Source organism: Helicoverpa armigera, chromosome 31 (assembly GCF_030705265.1).
Source record: "Helicoverpa armigera isolate CAAS_96S chromosome 31, ASM3070526v1, whole genome shotgun sequence".
Lineage (NCBI taxonomy): Eukaryota > Metazoa > Arthropoda > Insecta > Lepidoptera > Noctuidae > Helicoverpa > Helicoverpa armigera.
The window spans coordinates 1,538,520-1,557,971 of NC_087150.1; the positions used below are offsets into that span (position 1 = coordinate 1,538,520).

General features: G+C 38.8%; 1 protein-coding gene and 1 long non-coding RNA gene across 2 annotated transcripts in view; one reads left to right on the top strand and one right to left on the bottom strand.

Annotated features, from left to right (window-relative positions):
- LOC135119227 (uncharacterized) overlaps positions 1-19,452 on the bottom strand; it is a 233,682-nt gene that overhangs the window by 23,018 nt on the left and 191,212 nt on the right. The window lies entirely within an intron of this gene.
- The window catches only part of LOC110382366 (Kv channel-interacting protein 4), a 113,730-nt gene continuing 111,513 nt past the window's right edge, over positions 17,236-19,452 (top strand). Inside the window, exon 1 of the mRNA XM_064043407.1 lies at positions 17,236-17,318. Coding sequence (XP_063899477.1) covers positions 17,282-17,318 — 37 coding nt within the window. The 5' untranslated portion in view covers positions 17,236-17,281. The remainder of the gene's footprint in view (positions 17,319-19,452) is intronic.

The window sequence follows — 19,452 nt, forward strand, 5'->3', positions numbered from 1 at the left end:
GAGGTGCAATATTGGTAGAATGTATGTCTTCATAAATTGTGTACATCTACCGTATGTACATTTATGTTTTCTGATAGTTACCGCTGTACATCATTGCGAGTTGAATTATGAGATAAATTGACTGTTGACTGTATTCACTTGGGGGTTGTTATTTTAAAGGTTTTCATTTTATTACTTTAAATATTTTTGAACAAATATTATTTTCGACAGTAATGGTCAAACTGAAATGTGGGGTAGTTGCAAAAAAAGTGGACACTTGTGCTATCTTTAAATTAATTTATTTTTATAAGTTTTCCTTGTTTATAAGTCACTACTCTTACTTATTTTTAAACAGTACCTTATTGTGTAGCATATATAGTGTGGGCAGTCATATACACATGTCCTAAATTGTGATAATTGCAAATACTTGCCGGCCTGAACTGTCACTTCACTTTGCACTTTGTGATCAACACTGGCACTATAGTTCACCATCATGACTTCCATAGCTGATATTGCTGAGATGCAGCGCATGGCCATGCTATCCCTAAGCCAGCGCATGGCCGAATTCGAAGCTCATCTGAAAGCGTCACCCCCTGGAGCTGATTTAAGTGGCCTGCAGAACGACTTTGCCAACTTTAAAGAACATGTGTGGGGTGTCCTCAGTGCACTGCAGCAGCAAATTGCAGAAGTAAGCAGAAGTGTTGATGTCATTGAGATGCGGCACAGGAAGAAGTTCCTGCTTCTTGGAGGTGTCCCCGAGCAGCCAGATGAGAAACTCCCTGATTGTGTGGCATCTTTATTGCGGAGTAAGCTTGGGTTAACAGACTTCTCACCCTCATCGTTGACCACTTGTCACCGACTGGGCACTTCTTCCAATGGTCATGTGAGACCCATCTTGCTTCGGTTTGAAGATCTCTGTGTTAGGGGCGAGGTTTGGAGATCTAAGACCAAATTGAAAGGATCTTCTTATGTTTTGTCCGAATTTCTGACTCGCCAGAGGCAGTCCGCCTTCACAGCAGCTCGGAGACTCTTTGGCGTTACGAATGTATGGACTATGGACGGTAACATTACTATTAAGCTCCCTGATGGCAAAAGACGCCGTATCTTCAATAGTGAGGAGGTCATTGCACTTGGGACGGAGTACGGCAAGTCACTGGAACTGGCGGCTGCGGTTTCCAAGGAGGTATTGAATAAGAATACCAGTCCAGCGCCAGCGCAAACTTCGTCTCGTTCAAGGCGGAACATAAAGAAAAAGTAAACTATTTGATATTCTTTCTATGTTATATTGTTTTAACTTGTACATGTTTACCCCTTTTAGTGCTATTTGTTATATTTCTTTACTGGATATGATGAATGATTATTATTTTTTGATATACCGTCGTATTGTAAACAATTACTAATTGTCAACACAACATGTCAATTTCAATTTGACAACCTATCAATGTCATCAATGACATCACTTGTCATTGTCATTTAACCATCCATTTAACTTACCACAGCATATGTTTTATTTTTGTTACGTTTTGTTATTTTTTTATTTTTTTTTGTGTTTCATATGTTTCGCTTATTTGAACATTTTATTGTGAACAGTCGACCGGCAGGTTATGCACACATTACTTTTAATTTGCTTATAATTTTTGTTATTTTTTAAAATATTTATTGTCCATTTATTCATATTTATTATTAGCTTTATTATGTCTGACGATGACTCATTTTATTCGTGTCTTAGTTCAACTTCTTCGTTATTTTTTTTTATTTATTTTTATTTATTTATTTATTTATTTGATTCAGGCAACTAGGGCCCATAGAAAATACAATACACAAATAACGATTCTTTTAGTCCCTCCGGTTTTTTAAATAGCGAGTTTTGTCGATTTCCCAAGTGTTTTAATGTTTGCCATGTCAACGCCCAAAGTATTCCTCAACACCACTCTGATATGCTGGAAATATTTTCTGAGGTAGCCTTACACGCGATTTTAGTATCAGAAAGTTGGCTCAAACCCGAACTTCCGTCTACTTCTTATTGCCTACCTGGTTTTATCCTTATTCGCAATGATCGCACGGGAAAAAGAGCCGGGGGTGTCGCTATTTATTTACGTAGTGACATTCCCTACAAAATCTTACTTGCTTCGTCGCCGCTGTATAACGGTAATCCTGAATATTTATTTCTTGAAATTGCTGTCAAAGGGGTTAAAGCTGTTCTAGGGGTCGTATACTGTCCACCTTCAATAGACTATTTCTCCAGTGTGGAATCTATCCTTGAATTGATTGCGTCTGAGTACAAACACATCATAGTCATGGGTGATTTTAACACTGATCTTATGAAGCAGAGCTCTAGGTCTCGCAAGCTGAGTGCAATCCTGGAGTCGACGGGTCTATTATCTCTCGACCTCAATCCCACACACCATAACTTAGACTCGTGCGACTCCTGGCTTGACCTTATGCTCGTGAATTCGCCGGCGTATGTGGCAAACCATGGTCAGGTTGTGGCACCCGGGCTTTCTAGACATGATTTGATTTACTTGTCATATAAAATTAAACCACCCAAGCCACGGCCCGCTGTAGTACGCTTACGTAATTTTGCTAGGCTGAATAGGGAGGAATTGTTGGATGAAGCCAGATCTCTTGACTGGCTCGACATTGTCGAGGCGTCGACAGTGGACGAGAAAGTCGAGAGACTAAATAGGCACATTATGGGTCTCTTTGATTCGCACGCTCCCCTAAGGGAGGTGCGTATCAAGCGGCCCCCTGCTCCATGGATTTCTCCCGGAGTTCGTATGGCTATGAGACGACGGGACCGGGCTTTCAGAAAATATAGAAGGGATCGCTGTGAGGAGAACTGGCTGCTGTATAAGCAGGCCAGAAATCGCTGCAATCAGATGGTAAGAGTATCTAAACGCCGATACATTTGTGAAAATGTTCTCAACTCGTCACCGGCTGACATATGGAAGTTTCTTAAAACTCTCGGTATCTCTAGATCTATTCCTAACAACAACTTATCTTCCAACTTTTCACTGAATGATCTAAATAAACATTTTTCGAAAGCATGTTTGCTCGCGGATGCGGTAAAAAATAAAACCGTGTCTGAAATTACTTCCATGCCCGTATTCACTCAAAATTCTTTCTCTTTTTCCCCTGTATCTGGCGATGAGGTTCGTAAAATATTTGCTAACATCAAATCCAAAGCGGTTGGGTGTGACGGTGTCAGCAGAATCATGATATCCTTCCTTATTGATGTTATCCTGCCTATCCTTACTCATATTATAAATTTTTCCTTGGAGTCCGAAGTTTTCCCCACGTCTTGGTGTAAAGCATTTATTATCCCACTTCCTAAAATTAATAACCCCAGCTCACTTAATCACTTTAGGCCTATTTCCATACTCCCTTTCTATCCAAAATCCTTGAAGCAGTTGTTCATAAACAATTGTCATCACACATATTCAGTAACAACCTCCTTTCTAATTTCCAATCCGGATTTCGGCCCGGTCACAGTACAGCCACTGCCTTGCTCAAGGTAACCGAAGACGTTAGGAGGGCATGGAGAATTCAAAGGTTACTTTATTAGTTCTTATTGATTTCTCCAACGCTTTCAATATGGTTGACCATGATATTCTCCTTGCTCTCCTGTCTCGTTTTGGGGTCTCATCGCCAGCATTGGGTTGGTTCTCCTCATATCTTCGTGGTCGCCAGCAGGTGGTTCGCACTGATCAGGGTTTATCCGATTGGTGTGATCTGGAGGCTGGTGTTCCGCAAGGCGGTATTCTTTCTCCTCTTTTATTCTCTTTATTTATTGATGCCATCACTAGCTCTTTAAAATGCTCTTACCATTTGTATGCCGATGACCTGCAATTATACGCACAAACTGAGGTCGGCAATCTTAATAATTGCATATCTTTAGTTAATGCTGACTTGCGAACTATTGAAGAGTGGTCTGACAAATTTGGATTAGTTGTTAACACCGGCAAATGTCAGGCCATCCTTATAGGCAGCTCCGGTTACCTAAACCGTTTGGACACTAATTCTTTAACACCCATCGTCTTCAATAGTTCAACAATAGGCTTAACGCAACAGGTGAAGGATTTGGGGTTGCTGATTGACAGCAACTTCAGTTGGTCAAAGCAGGTTAACCAGGTAAGTCAAAGGGTTACTCTAACGCTGCGATCTCTCTACAGGTTCAAGCATTTCCTTCCTATCAGTACTAAAACTACTTTGGTACAGTCTCTTGTGCTTCCTATCATTGACTATGCTGATGTTTGCTACTCGGATCTATCTCAAGAACTTCTCAACAAAATGGATCGTCTTCTCAATAACTGCATACGCTTTATTTTCGGCCTTCGTAAATATGATCACGTTTCCTCTTTTCGTTCTCAGCTTAAATGGCTGCCTATTCGTCATAGAAGATCCCTTAGATCTCTCTGTATGCTCTTCTCTATTCTCAACGATCCCTGTGCTCCTGATTATCTTCAAAATTATTTTAAGTTATTGGGCAGTTCTCATAGCCGTAACCTGCGTTCCTCTGAGAATTTGTTGCTCGAAATTCCATGTCACCGCACCGGATTTATGGCTAATTCTTTTGCTGTATCAGCAATTAAACTCTGGAACGCTCTTCCCCTTGACATAAAAAAGGCACCCAGTAAGTATTCCTTTAAGCGTAAAGTTCGCCATCATTATTTAAACTCCTTACCTAATTGAGTCGTCGTCACTCTTATTGATTTGATATTTTATTTTTATGTTGTATGTATAATATATATTTATATATTATTATGTATTAAGTATTTATGTATTGTAATATGTTTTTATTTATCTATTCATGACTTTCTCTTTTCTTTTTTTTTTTTTTTTTTGTACTACCTATTTATTTTCTCCCTTTAACCCGATGGTTGACTGGTAGAGAATGCCTTGAGGCATTAAGTCCGCCAATGTACCTATTTTGTACATAAAGTATAAATAAATAAATAAATAAATAAATAATTGTTCGTGCTTCTTATTAAAACTGCTGACTGAAAACCTGTCTAAAATGGGTTCAGTTTTTTCATTGTGAGGTTTTGCTTAGCCTAATACTGTGTTTATTATACCAATTATTGCCTACTATATCGGGTGTGTCGTACCTAATCACATTCAATCCTATCACATATACTTTATGATATGCTATGCCGAATTATAAGAAAAAAATCTGTTGTTTGGCCACAGAAGTAATTTTTCTCACATTTTTATTATATTTGTTTGAAAAAATTTATTTTTTTTCGACATATATTAACCAGTAGGTATATTAACGCATTTAATTTATGTGACTATGTACGACACACCCGATATATTATTATGTCTCCGCTAGTCATTTTGTTTTCCAACGTTCCGACGTTCCCGGACAATATATCAAAAGTATCCCACTATTGGTTCGGAAACAAAAGAATTCATACCTACATATATAAAAGTGGAATAAACCAGTTCATAAATAATACAATAGGATTTCGACTTTTTTCTAGGTTTTGATTTCGCAGTACTAGAATATCGATAGCGGGTGAATATTTTTTTAAGTTTGACTTACAATAGGATTTTCTGAAGCACGTAACACTCAATCATCATTTGTCTAGTCTTCGGCTTCTAGTCTAATCGAATGCAGCTGAGTACCAGTGTGCCACAAGGAGCAGGGAGCTCAATTAACCCAGTTACCCGTTACCAGTTATAGTTAGCAGTCTACAAAGAAAGTCTTACCAAAGACTTGCTGATTTTCTTTTTTTATGGGAAATCATCAGCCCCTCTCTCTGTGTGTGCAGGGTGAGGGAGTGTCAGACCCTTACTGACTAAAAACCACCATGTTCCTTTTTAAGCCCTTTATGTACCAGCGCCGCGGTAATGAGCGCGAACAATCCCGCAGCACTGGCAGGCTTTGGCCCTAGTGGGCCTGGGTCTACTGGTCACCCATCTACGAACCGAAAAAGCTAGACAGATGATACTGAGGAATTGTTCGAATGTTACACAAAGGAACATGGTAAAATAAGCATTAACTTTTCATGTTTGGCGGTTTCAGTCCACAGTTAACTGAAAAATCCGTCTCGTTAAAAACTCGGAGTTAAAACTTTCGCTGATGGAATACTAACTAGTTAGTTACAGTAACTGAATAACTGACGAATGAACGGGTTAAAGTTAAAATACCTATATTTTACTGATTAATGTTATAGTGAGTAATGGTAATGGTGACCTAGTGGGTAAAGAACCAACCTCTCAAGTATGAGGGCACGGTTCGATGCCAGGTCAGGCAAGTACCAATGCAACTTTTCTAAGTTTGTATGTACTTTCTAAGTATATCTTGGACACCAATGACTGTGTTTCGGATGGCACGTTAAACTGCAGGTCCCGGCTGTCATTGAACATCCTTGGCTAGTTAGTCAAAAGCCTGTAAGTCTGACACCAGTCTAACCAAGGGGTATTGGGTTGCCCAGGTAGGAGTCGCTTCTTGTAAAGCACTGGTACTCAGCTGAATCCGGTTAAACTGGAAGCCGACCTCAACATAATTGGGAAAAAGGCTCGGAGGATGATGATATAACTTGAAAACAAACAATAAAATGTCACCCATGAGAACAATATTGTGTTCTAAATTGTCTACAAAGTTCTTTGCAAAATGTTCTATGTTTTAAGCATGACAATTTTGACTTGAATATTCATTTGCTGCAAGCTTGCAAGATCGGTTCAACTTTTATAGAAAGAAAATTATTTTTAATTACCTATAATGTGTCTACCTATAAGTAAGATACTTACTGTTGTTTATTTTCTAAAGAAAAGGTTTATTTTTCTTTTTCATGTGTTTTTGGGCAAACCAGTAGTCTTACCTAGGGGTTGCCCGGGTAACTGGGTTGAGGAGGTCAGATAGGCAGTCGCTCCTTGTGGCATAATAGACACTCTGAAACTACTAAAACGATTTGAAAAATTCTTTCACTGTTGGAAAGCTACACTCTTCCCGAGTAACATAGGCTATATTTTACGGCTAGCACCTGCTTCATACTTTCTTAGGTTAGGAAATAAAAGTAACACGGCTAATAAATCAGAAATGATGATGTCCTCCTAACCAATTGCCGGCCACGGCGGCTGTTCTCATGTAAGGAGATCAGTCAGCTGCGCAGGACATATTATAGTGCGCGAGCATTTGCGCAGACACAGGTGCACTCACTATTCCTTCACTCTCATAGCGCGATGGGACGACAATCCGACACCACCGGAGAGAGATCAGACGCAGAAACGACATTTACGTGCCCTCCGATGCACGGATGAATCAATCACCAACTTCCAGGCTCCGGGCTACTTTGTGAAAGTTTCTAAAACCCACAAAGTTATTTCGGTCCGTCCCGGGAGTTATACCCGAGTCCTCGTGCTCAGCAGCCGCGCTTGCGACAGCTAGACCAACGAGGCAGGAGGAAACGGCTAATAAATCAGTAATGATAACACAATAACTTAACTATCTATTAAGTTATGTCAACTATTAAGTTTAACATAACTTCTGAGGTCAGTATCTCTATTATTCAGTACTATTTGAAGTTTTGGACAAACTTACACAATTGCTATTGTGATAGGGAATCTTACTTCCTATTTGAATAGGTACAGTCAACTTCAGGTCAGTGGTAACAGTTTAATGGGAAAACCTGCCGGGGCTGTGGGTTGTTCGAAAGAGTTACCGCGGCCCTGGTACATAAAAGGCCTACGACGGAACACGACGGTTTTTAGTCAGTAAGAGTCTGACACTCCCTCACCGCTGCTAACTCACAGCGGGAGGGGTCATTTGATGATATTTGACGTCGGTAAAAAAAAAGGTCAGTGGTAACAGTTTTATAGGAAAATCTTACTTATTACTATAGAGTTAAGGTGCATGACAGTTACCACTGATATGCAGTCTACTGTACTAGCCTGTTAATCTGATTTTACTTGCAAAACTGTTTTAACCGATTTCAAAATTGTTGAAGATGGAGTCAAAAAGTCGATTTTTTGAAGAATTTTTTTTCGGTTATTCTGTGTTTCAGGAAGTTGATTTTGTTTTAGCTACCGACCGCGGCTACGCCCGTGTAGAGTTCGGTTATATCGCGTTTTCAAGAGAACTCTTCAAAAGTCCGGGATATCAACTATCCTATGTTCTTTCTCATGGTCAACTCTATTTCTGTACAAAATTTTATTTCAAACAGTTCAGTGGTTTAGACGTGTAAGAGTAACAGACAGACAGACAGACAGAATTACTTTCGCATTTACAATATAATATTAGCAGGGATATGGTGTTTTTTTACTCTTTCACGCAAAACACGATGAACATATTTCGATGAAATTCTGTAAACAGGTTGGTCATTATTCTTGATTGGCTCATACGGATGTATTATGCATATTTTCAAACTACATACTTATCTATAAGTATTCAGAAATTCCGCAGGTACAGTAACGGTAAAAGCTAGTAAGATACCTACATATTTACGAAAATCCTGTTTCTTAGCCAAAAAAACTTAATCCATAAAGAACATCTTTAAAAACTTAAATCTACAAAGTTTTTTGTCAAATTAACTGAACGAAAATAAATTAAAATTAATTCATGTTATCTGCACTAGCCCGCCAAAATATATTGTCCTTTATAGTTTAGGTAACACTCCTAAAACCTATCTTAACACTATTGAAATAGAACACAAAATTGCTTGACAAACAATCGACAGTGCGTACAAACTATCCTTTGGTCTTTTGCAGTTATGACATTCAAAAACCGACCTTATGTTGTTCGTGTAAGGTTGATGACATTAGAAATTGTTGATAAAATAACGTGGTACATTTCCCAGGATGCTACATTGTACTACATATGAATTCAGTACGTATAACGGAACGTCGACGGATAGTCGTTTGCGCGGGAATACGCGCCATTTTATAATCTATGCGAAAATACGTTGTTACTAATAGTCTGTGCTCGTTAATAATCTGTGATTGATTCCCGCGCTTTTTTGTGGTAGAAATTTTGATTTTATTTTGTGGCAATATTATTTAAATTAAAAACAAATATTTACGGAAGACAAAAAATAAAAATATTATGTAGGCATTTGGTAGAAATCGACGAAATTATACAAGAAATTCGACTTTTATGCTATTTTTTTTTATATAATCGTAGGTATATAAATACATAATCTTGTAAATATGTATATACTATGTCGGTTAAAAGACCCGGAAAAAACTTTGATGTTAAAATTTCAATAAAATTCTAGCAGTAACAAAGTTATTTTACACAAAAGAGATAAGAACTTAGTTTGAGAACATTTTAAAGTTACCGCAGTACATTTAGTTTTTATTGTTAATTTATTCAGCCGTTTAATTTAGTCTAAGGATAGAAGTTCGTTTTATTAGGGAAAGGTCAGCAGACAAAAGTTTGTTTCACTATGCGTATGAATGTTTTTTAATGAGGTTCCGCTAGTAGTTTCACCCGCGTCTTATGGGAACTACTCCGCGCTACTGGATATAAAGCAGCCCTCGATAAATGGGCTGTCTCTAACTTCTTTATAAATAAAACCGACTTCAATAATATAGCTAAAACCTTCTCCTTTGTGTGAAAATAATAAGCTACAAATACAAACTGCATTAAAACTACGCAACCGATTTTCGAGATTGATAAATCTATTGTGAGATTCAACAGAACTACGTAGGTACTGGCCAAATTGAGAACGTCCTTTTTTGAAGTAAACTGAAATAATTTTTCAAATCGGCTAAGTGTTTCCTAAGATAAGCGAGTAAACAAACAAACAAAATCTTCAGCTTTATAAATTACCTGGCATTTAAAAGGCTATTACAGAGATTAACACGTTAAAACAAACAAATATTTGAGCTGTACCTAACTTTATATTTATTTTTCATTAACAAATTCCTGTCTCCTAACGACCTATCCTAAAGATTGAAAAAATCCGGTCAAGTGCGAGTCACAATCACGCACGAAGGGTTCCGTAGGTTACATCTGTAAAACGGACAAAAAAAACACATTTGTTGTATAAGAATTACCGAAAATATTTATTTTATTGTAATTTTCAGTCTTACCAAGGGGTATTGGGTTGTCCGGGTAACTGGGTTGAGGAGATCAGATAGGCAGTCGCTCCTTGTGGCACACTGGTACTCAACTGCATCTGGTTAGACTGGAAGCCGACCCCAACATAGTTGGGAAAAGGCTCGGCAGATGATGATTGTAGTTTTCAGTATTTGTTGTTATAGCGGCAACAGAAATATGTCATCTGTGAAAATTTCAACTCTCTAACTATCACGGTTCATGAGATACAGCCTGGTGACTAACAGACAGCGAAGTCTTAGTAATAGGGTCCCATTTTACCCTTTATGTACGGAACCTTTAGAAAAAAGAATGAAGCAATAAAAATGGCCGGTTGTACCAACATTCAAATAAAAACAGCATTATTTGTTTATCCCTTTTAAATATATACAACCTTTTTAAATGTCATGACTTGCCTTTTTTGCTAATGTTTTGAAAATACTCGTTACTCGCGTTTTCACCCGCTTAGGTGGAGTTGAGGAGGTCAGATAGGCAGTCGCTCCTTGTGGCACACTGGTACTAAGCTGCATGCGGTTAGACTGGAAGCCGACCCCAACATAGTTGGGAAAAGGCTCGGGAGATGATGTACCCTAATGACTCCGATAAACTACAGAACCGATTTGAAGATTTTTTACACTGTTTGGTGGGAAGCTACACTTCTTTCCTCCTGCCCTGTTCCCAATTTTATTTGGGGTCGGCGCAATATGTCATCCTCTTCCATTTTCCCCTGTCACTCGTCATACTGACACTCACTTCCTTCCTATTCATGTCATCTTTCAGGCAATCCATCCATCTTTTCTTAGGTCTTCCTCTTCCTCTCCATCCATCTACATTTATGTTGCGAAGCTACACTATCCCCGAGTAACATAGGCTATATTTTATCCCGGTACGGGTAGTAGTTCCCACGGGACTCGGGAGAAACCACAGGAAATAAGTAGTAGGTACTTAATAATATAAATGTGAATTTTTGTGACAGTATAAAGTTTCTTTAAGAGAGGTTGCAGTATCTTTATAGCGTAACTTTCATATTTTTGTGTTTTGCGAGTTTAAAGTTCAGAACAAGAATTTGTATAAACCGACTATATAGTTTTGATACTTTTATTAAGAGCTTCCGCATTCTGCAGTCTAAATTGTTGGCCGATAGTCGCCCGATGGCTGACAGTTTATTTTGAAGGTTATCGTGAATACAGTAAAATCCCTACTAGAATATTATAAATGCCAAAAGTAACTCTGTCTGTCTGTCTGTCTGACAGAGATAGAGTTGACCTTGAGAAAGAACATAGGATAGTTTTAATCCCGGACTTTTGAAGGATTCTCTTGGAAACGCGATATAACCGAACTGACTGCGGTAGTTAGAATTAAAATAAAAAATAAATACAGCTTTAAGTGAGATTCCTAACTAGTGATAGAACGTGAGAGTGTCAGAATATAATGAAAGTAGCGTAAAGTGTGACAGTGACTATGTACGGTGTGGTAGCTGGTCAGAAGGAGAGTGGCAAGGAGAGAGCTCAGCGAAGAGATAGAGACCAGGTGAGCATACAACACTTCTTATAATTATCCGCCTAGCCCTTCCCTATCATGGAGCAGTTAGTGTGGCGTTTCATAAGAACCTGCAAAGGCCTATTTGGAATAGAAACGATGTCAAAAATCATCAAATGACCCCTCCCGCTGTGGGTTAGCAGCGGTGAGGGAGTGTCAGACTCTTACTGACGAAAAACCGTCGTGTTCCGTCGTAGGCCTTTTATGTACCAGGGCCGCGGTAACTCTTTCGAACAATCCTGCAGCCCTCGTAGGATAACCTTATTGCTGAGCACGAGGCTTCGGTTTCCATTCCTGAATCGAGCCTAAATCGGTTTAAGGATTTTAGAAACTTTCATAAAACAGCCCGGAGCCTGGAAGTTGGTGTTTGATACACCCGTGCATCGGAGAGCACGTTAATGTCGGTCCTGCGCCTGATCTCCGGTCGTGTCGGATTGCTGTCCCATGGCGCTATGAGAGTGAAGGAATAGCGAGTGCACCTGTGTCCAAGCAAATGCTCGCGCACTGTTATATGTCCTGCGCAGCTGGCTGATATCCTTATATGAGAACAGCGGCCGTGGCCGAAAATGGGTTAGCTCGTTATTTGTCGTTTCGCGTCCGCCTTGTAGTGTGAATATTTTGCATCTATATAGAACAAACATTTTGAAGCCATTCTGTTTATTTATTGCTTGTTCGCACACTTTGCTTTAACAAGGGAATGTAAAATATATAGCTATAATATATCGTTCAGGCGTTGAAGGCACGTTAAATTTTCTAAATGTATAAATTCTGGTTCTTCAAACCTAATAGATAGACAGACATGTGTTTCTGGGGAGTTTGTTGCGCCACTTCTTCCCAGCAATAACACATAGGAAGTGGTGAAGGGCGGGCGTTTTGGGGGCTGCTTTTTGTTTTTGACGTTCGAAAAGTGCTGATTTATCAGCCTAATTTGAATAAACGCTTTTTGAGTTGAGTTACTAGTCCCGACTGACATTGAACATCTTCGGCAGTCGTTACGGGTAGACAGAAGCCAGAAAGTCTGATAACCAGTACTACCAGGGGTATCGGGTTGCCCGGGTAACTGGGTTGAGGAGGTCAGATAGGCAGTCGCTCTATGTGGCACACTGGTACTCAGCTGCATGAGGTTTGATTGTGGAAATGGTTAGGCAGAATATATTGTGCTATCGTTCTCCGATACACGGGTGAATCAATCACCAACTTCCAGATTCCGGGCTGCTTTGTGAAAGCTTTTTACACCCACAAAGACTTAAATTGACTGACGGGAATCGAACCCGAGACTTCATGCACAGCAGTAGCGCTATGCGACTACAGGACCAACGAGGCACTATGTATATTTCCCTAAGGAGTCAGGCAAAACCGAGGGGCATAACTAAAGTTAGGAATTCCATTAACTCTAAGAAAATTACGTCATCATACACATACATATATAACCTTACTATAACTAGGTATATCTCTACTGAACTTATGTCCCCAGGGTACAGTTAAGCAGTATTATTCACTAGCCGTTTTCCCGCGGTTTCATCCGCGTCCCGTGGGAACTACTGCCCGTACCGGGATAAAATATAGCCTATGTTACTCGGGAAGAGTGTAGCTTTCCAACGGTGAAAGAATTTTTCAAATCGGTTTTGTAGTTTCAGAGCTATTGGGGTATAAAATAAACAAAAAATATTCCTCTTTATGATATTTTTTTTTTAATTCGAATCAATACTTTATAAAAGTGATACATATTTACATGACGAAAAAAAAAAAACCTTATTTATACATATATACAACTAAAAAATGGCATCAAAAAACTCCTCATCGCTGCCCACCGGGAGTGTACCCAAGAGGCTGGCAGCATTGCCACGTTCGATGGCTTTATGATATTAGTATAGAAATATAGATCATTTAAATATGCATTATAATATGTCCTGCGCAGCTGACGGATCGCCTAACATGAGAACAGCCGCCGTAGCCGATGATCGGCTTGGTGGAAATCATCATAGATCATATAGAATACATATTTAATCTAACTATATCTAGGTATATCTCTGCTGAAACAACTTATATCCCTAGAGTGAAGTTAAGGAATATTGTTCATAAACTCTTGCATCTCTGTATAATTATTATTATTTCATAGTTGCAACAGTAGAACTAACCTGTACCACAGCATAAAGAACGATGCTTTTAACGGTCGTGACAGCCTTTTTATTGTCAAGTAAATCTAATCAAAGGGTATTGGGTTGCCCGGGTAATTGGGTTGAGGAGGTCAGATAGGCAGTCGCTTCTTGTACACACACTGGTATTCAGCTGAATCCGGTTGGACTGGAAGCCAATCCCAACATAGATGGGAAAAAGGCTCGGAGGACTTTTTCCAATAGAAAGCCACTTTACCTATTTGTTTATTTCATAGATCTAGCTTGTAATGTGAAGTGGGCTAACAAGTATGTTTTAGTCTATACGTGCTAAATCCATAGACAAACAGCAATAAACACCAATATCTATCCATATTAACGTTAACCATAGACAACGCGGCGTAATCCCTCTATAATTTATGGTTGCATAGATATTATCTACAGGCCGTAATATATGGAAGCCATTTTGGCTCCGATTTACAGTTTAAGTGATAAGAGAAATTTATTTAAATATTTTACATATTAAATGCTTAGTCAATTTTGTTGGTATAACGGAAGCCCAAGTTTACCGAAAGCACAAATATCCGTTTTTGGGGTTCCATACCCAAAGGATAAAACGGGACCCTATTGATTTCGCTCAAAGACTATAAAACCACTTGACTGCGCATACAGTGCCCCGACGCTCGCCAAAAGTTAGTGATTTTGCGCGTACTACAAGGCTACGATCAGTACGATCCTTTAGTAGCGACCGTGAACTGACCAATAGTAGGCGCGCATTATGCCGCGTCCCCCCGCCCGCAGTGGTGAGTCGTGTTCTTAGAAGAAATTGTCGAGTGCGCTCTCTAGTGGTTATTTACTTTATGATTTCGCTCTTCTATCCGTCCGTCCGTCTGTCACCAGGCTGTATCTCTTGAACCGTGATAGATAGAGAGCTGTTTTCACAAGTGATGTATTTTTTTTGACGCTATAAAAACAATTTATTTTTTTTATATTTTTTTTTGTATTTATTAATTGCAATCTGTTTCGTGTGAACATTCAGCATAGGGTTAAGAACTTAAAAAACTGTGTCTTGTAGGGCAATCAGTCCAGCGACAGCTCCCTTTATGTTAAATAGATCCCTATAAATCTCTAGGAGTCTTTCTCTTTAGTCTCCCGAATGGAAGGCTCATCAACTGCGTAGTCAGAATGTTTGGATGGTTTTTCAGTCTATTCCTGTAGGACTTCATTGAGTGTTTGATCTCTTCTTGGACTGTCCTGATCTCAAGGTCGTGGTGTATTTGCTGATATGTTACAAACCATGGAGCGTCTACGATTATCCTCAGGATTTTGGACTGAAACCTCTGGAGTATTTCCACGTTCGAATTGGCAGCTGTGCCCCATAGTTGGATTCCGTAAGTCCAGATTGGTTTAAGTATACACTTGTATAACAGGAGTTTGTTCTCCATGGACAGCTGTGATCTTTTTTCAAGCATCCAGTATATCTTTCTCAGTTGGATCCCTAGTGCCTTTCGCTTGGTGAAAATGTGTTTCCTCCAGGTGAGACGCCGATCAAGATAAATCCCAAGGTATCTGACTTCATTTGCTTGGGGTATTTGGACTCCGACTTAAAAACAAATAAGTACTGAAACTTAATAATGATGAATATTAATAATAACTTGAATTAAAAAATATTTTGGGGCCCCATACAACAAACATTATTTTTTTGTCCGTTTTATATATTATGGTACGGAACCCTCCGTGCGCGAGTCCGTCTCCCACTTTACCGGTTTTTGTTATTATAACTACTGTTTACTTTGAAAATGCAACGCAAAAAATCATAATTCATCATCTCCCTAGCCTTTTCAAAGAAAGAAGTACGGTAGACCGCACATCAGTGGTAACTGTCATGCACCTTAACTCAATAGTATTAAATACGATTTTCCTATAAAACTGTTACCACTGACCTGAAGTTGACTGTACCAGTTATATTATCACCTACAGTTAAGTCACTCAACGTTAAGATTCATGGCAATCTCGAACAAACATAAGTGGTGCTTAACTAGCAGATTGCAACCTAAATATTAAGTTAAGTTTCAGAAGTTGAGAATAGCGACATCTAGCGGTAGTCGAAGAAACTAAACGTCAGTATTTACGCAAAACAAAAGTGTCAAAAGTTTCTTATATAGAATAGAATATATCCGTCGTTGCTCTGATTTCTATTTTACGATATGCACAAATTAAGTTTGGATGCTCATAAACAGTCATCGTCATAGACAAAAAAAAAAAACGTTGATTGATTCACTGCGCTGGGTATAGTGTGGGGTATTTTTATCGTAAGAAAACCGTAGTAAAAGCTAATTAAGAGATAAAAAATGCTTCCTAAAATCAGCTTTAACAGTACAAAAAGCGTTAAAAAACTGCAAACGAGCTGAATTGGCTGTGTTCCAAGAAAAATAGCCAATAAAATGTGTTAAAGCGATATCACCCGTAAATTATGGGTCCTGGTAATGTCGTGACGGATTTGATAGTCATGTTCTGTATTTTATCTTGTTATGGGAAGTTGTTCACGTTAAACTGTGTTCCATGTTTCACTGTGTTTCGGATAGCACGTTAAACTGTAGGTCCCGGCTGTCATTGAACATCCTTGGCAGTCGTTACGGGTAGTCAGAAGCCAGTAAGTCTGACACTAGTTTAACCAAGGGGTATTGGGTTGCCCGGGTAACTGAGTTGAGGTGGTCAGACAGGGCAGTCGCTCCTTGTGAAGTACTGGTACTCAGCTACGTCCGGTTAGACTGGGAGCCGACCCCAACATAGTTGGGAAAAATGCTCGGAAGATGATGATGAGCATTAAGTATCAAGACAACCGTACATACCAGTTTCTCATTTAAATAAAAACTTGTAAAAATTATTTTCACTGGCAAAAATTGTTGCTCTAAAATCACAAAAATCCAAAAGATATTCTCTAACAATGTCGAGCACGTTTGTCGTATAACTTGCAATACGCACGTGCGGCTTAACGCGTCATTTGCAAACGTGTTGGGCCAACGTTTGGCTTGTGGCCAATATTGGCCGCGTAGGTATTAGATGATTTTATTATGGTAATTCTTGGGTTGTAAGTTTTTGAAGTGAGAATTGGTAATCTTCTGTTACCTTTTGGCTCCAAAATTACTGAACCGGAACCGGAAGAATTCTTTCAAGCATGGGAAGCTAAACTATTGACTGTGTTTCGTATGGCACGTTAAACTGTAGGTCCCGGCTGTCATTGAACATCCTTGACAGTCGTTACGGGTAGTCAGAAGCCAGTACCTAAGTCTGACACCAGTCTAACTAAGGGGTTGGGGAGGTCAGATAGGTAATCGCTTCTTGTAAAGCACTGGTACTCAGCTGAATCCGGTTAGACTGGAAGCCGACCCCAACATAGTTGGGAAAAAGGCTCGGAGGATGATGGTAAGCTAAACTATCCCCGAGCTAAAGTCCGTCAGAAAAATACGCCTGAAGACACACAACCAAGCTCACAAACCTTATGATGTGTATGCGTACCTTATACCTAATTATGAAAACACTTCGTTTGTTTCAGAATGACAAAGAAGAGAAAGACTCGAAGAAGCGAGGCCTCACGGAGAAGTTCATGGAGTATGTCAAGCGAAGACTCAACCCACAACCAGGTGAGACCATTACAGTACATTACTGGGACACGATTCTCCTAATTTAATATTGTCAAAATTGAATAGAAATCGAATCGCAATATGATCGCAATAGCAGTTTTAACCATATCGGGCATTCTGCTACTATATAAGACCAATCGTACCTAATCCAACGATATTCGATTGGTTTGCGATTGGTCTTCTATTTTGGTGATTTTGGTCTATACGTACCCAAGACGTTCCCGAACTCTGATTGTAAGTAATGTGATAAAGGCATGACCAGGGGCCCGATTCTCCTAATTTTACTCAAGCGACATACGATTCACATCCGACTGAGATACAATCACGACTCAATCACGATTGAAGCGTAGGTATGTGGCATTCCCTATTTTTTTCTTTGAAATAAACCTTATTATTCGTTTCTGTGATTTAATAATGAATGATATTGCACTGCAAATTATTTACGATTGCAATATGATTGTAGTACCGACAGAACAACTGACCAAATGGCAGACCAATCGCAAAGTAATCGAATATGATTGGTCTTATATTAGTAGCAGAATGCCCGCTAAGGTTAAAACTGCTATTGCGATTCAATTGCTATTCAATCTTGACACTATTAACTTAGCAGAATCGGGCCCCTGCATGTTATTTTTCAAATCGGTACTATTATTTTTGATCCAGTTGGTTTTTTTTATCCGAAAAAATATGCATAGTAGGTAATTTTAATATAATTAAAATATTCCCAACACGTTTCATCGCTAACATTTTGTAAACACTTATGAAAATCCAGATCAGATATTCAGAAAACTAAATTCGTTGATGTTGAAAGCCAATTTTCCGAATATTGGAAATTGTAGTTCAATACAATGTTCAATACTCGATAGAAATTGGTATAAGAAGCAGATTGTGAAGTCTGCTTTCTGTTTTTATTTTTCTTTAAAGAAACAGTCGATATTTACACATTTCTTGAAACATATTTGTAAGGTTATGAAAATCAGGTGTTAAAGAGAAAATAAAAGTCTCACTTACAATGAAAATGTTCGACTTTTTTCAGAAGTAGATAGTCCAGGGGCCCGATTCTCTTCATTTTACGTAAGTGACATACGATTCACATCCGACTGAGATCCAATCACGACTCAATTACGATTGAAGCGTATGTGGCATTCCGCTATTTTTTCTTTTAAATAAACGTTTTTATCCTTTTCTGTCATTTAATAATGAATCATATTGTCTGCAAATGAATTACGATTGCAATATGATTGTAGAGCAGACTACTGTATAGACCAAATTGCAGACCAATCGCAAACCAATCGAATGTCGTTGGAATACGATTGGTCTTATATTAGTAGCAGAATGCCCGCTAAGGTTAAAACTGCCAATTTCTATTCAATTTTGACATTATTACCTTACTTCAGCAGAATCGGGCCCCTGGTGGTAAAAAGGAAAATAGAAGTGTCACAAAGAAAAATACTCGACTTCGTAATGAAGATCGTCATCATTGTAATCGAACGTTATACCTAGGCATATTAAAGTCAAATTGAAAATCTTTTGTGAGACAAATCACGAAAGCAGACGTGATGAGATGTTTGAAGCTATATTTTCATTAAGAGCAAATTATTTTACCTACCGATAAATGAGAATGGTTCTACATGTGTACGTACCTATTATTATACAAGAACAAATGTCGGAAGTTGTTTAATACAAAACTATGTTATAAGAAGCCTTTGAGTTTGTAATATCATTTTTTAAGACTTTTAATAACCGAAAACATGAATACTGTTTAACTGTAGCGCCATCTATAATACCTACAATCCTTCACTATGTTTTCTAAGGAGGAAGATTTTGTTGATACAGCGCCATCTATCTAACGTTTTGAGTACCATGTCATCTTTGAAATTAACGCCATCTGTTGAGCGTTGAGCGAATTGAGTTGTGGAACGTTTTGGGAGCTTTCTCTCTGTGTAGTTAGTTAAGATATTTCCTGCAGGTGGCGCGGCGGTCTACTTTTACTTTATGCAGAGTGCTGTCTCATTAATACAGCGTAAATAGCCAGCTCTTAAAAAGCGGTTTCTCCCGAGTCCCATGGTAATAACTCCGCATAGCGGGATAAAAAGTAACTTATAGCCTTCTCAGATTAACTATCTTCCATACT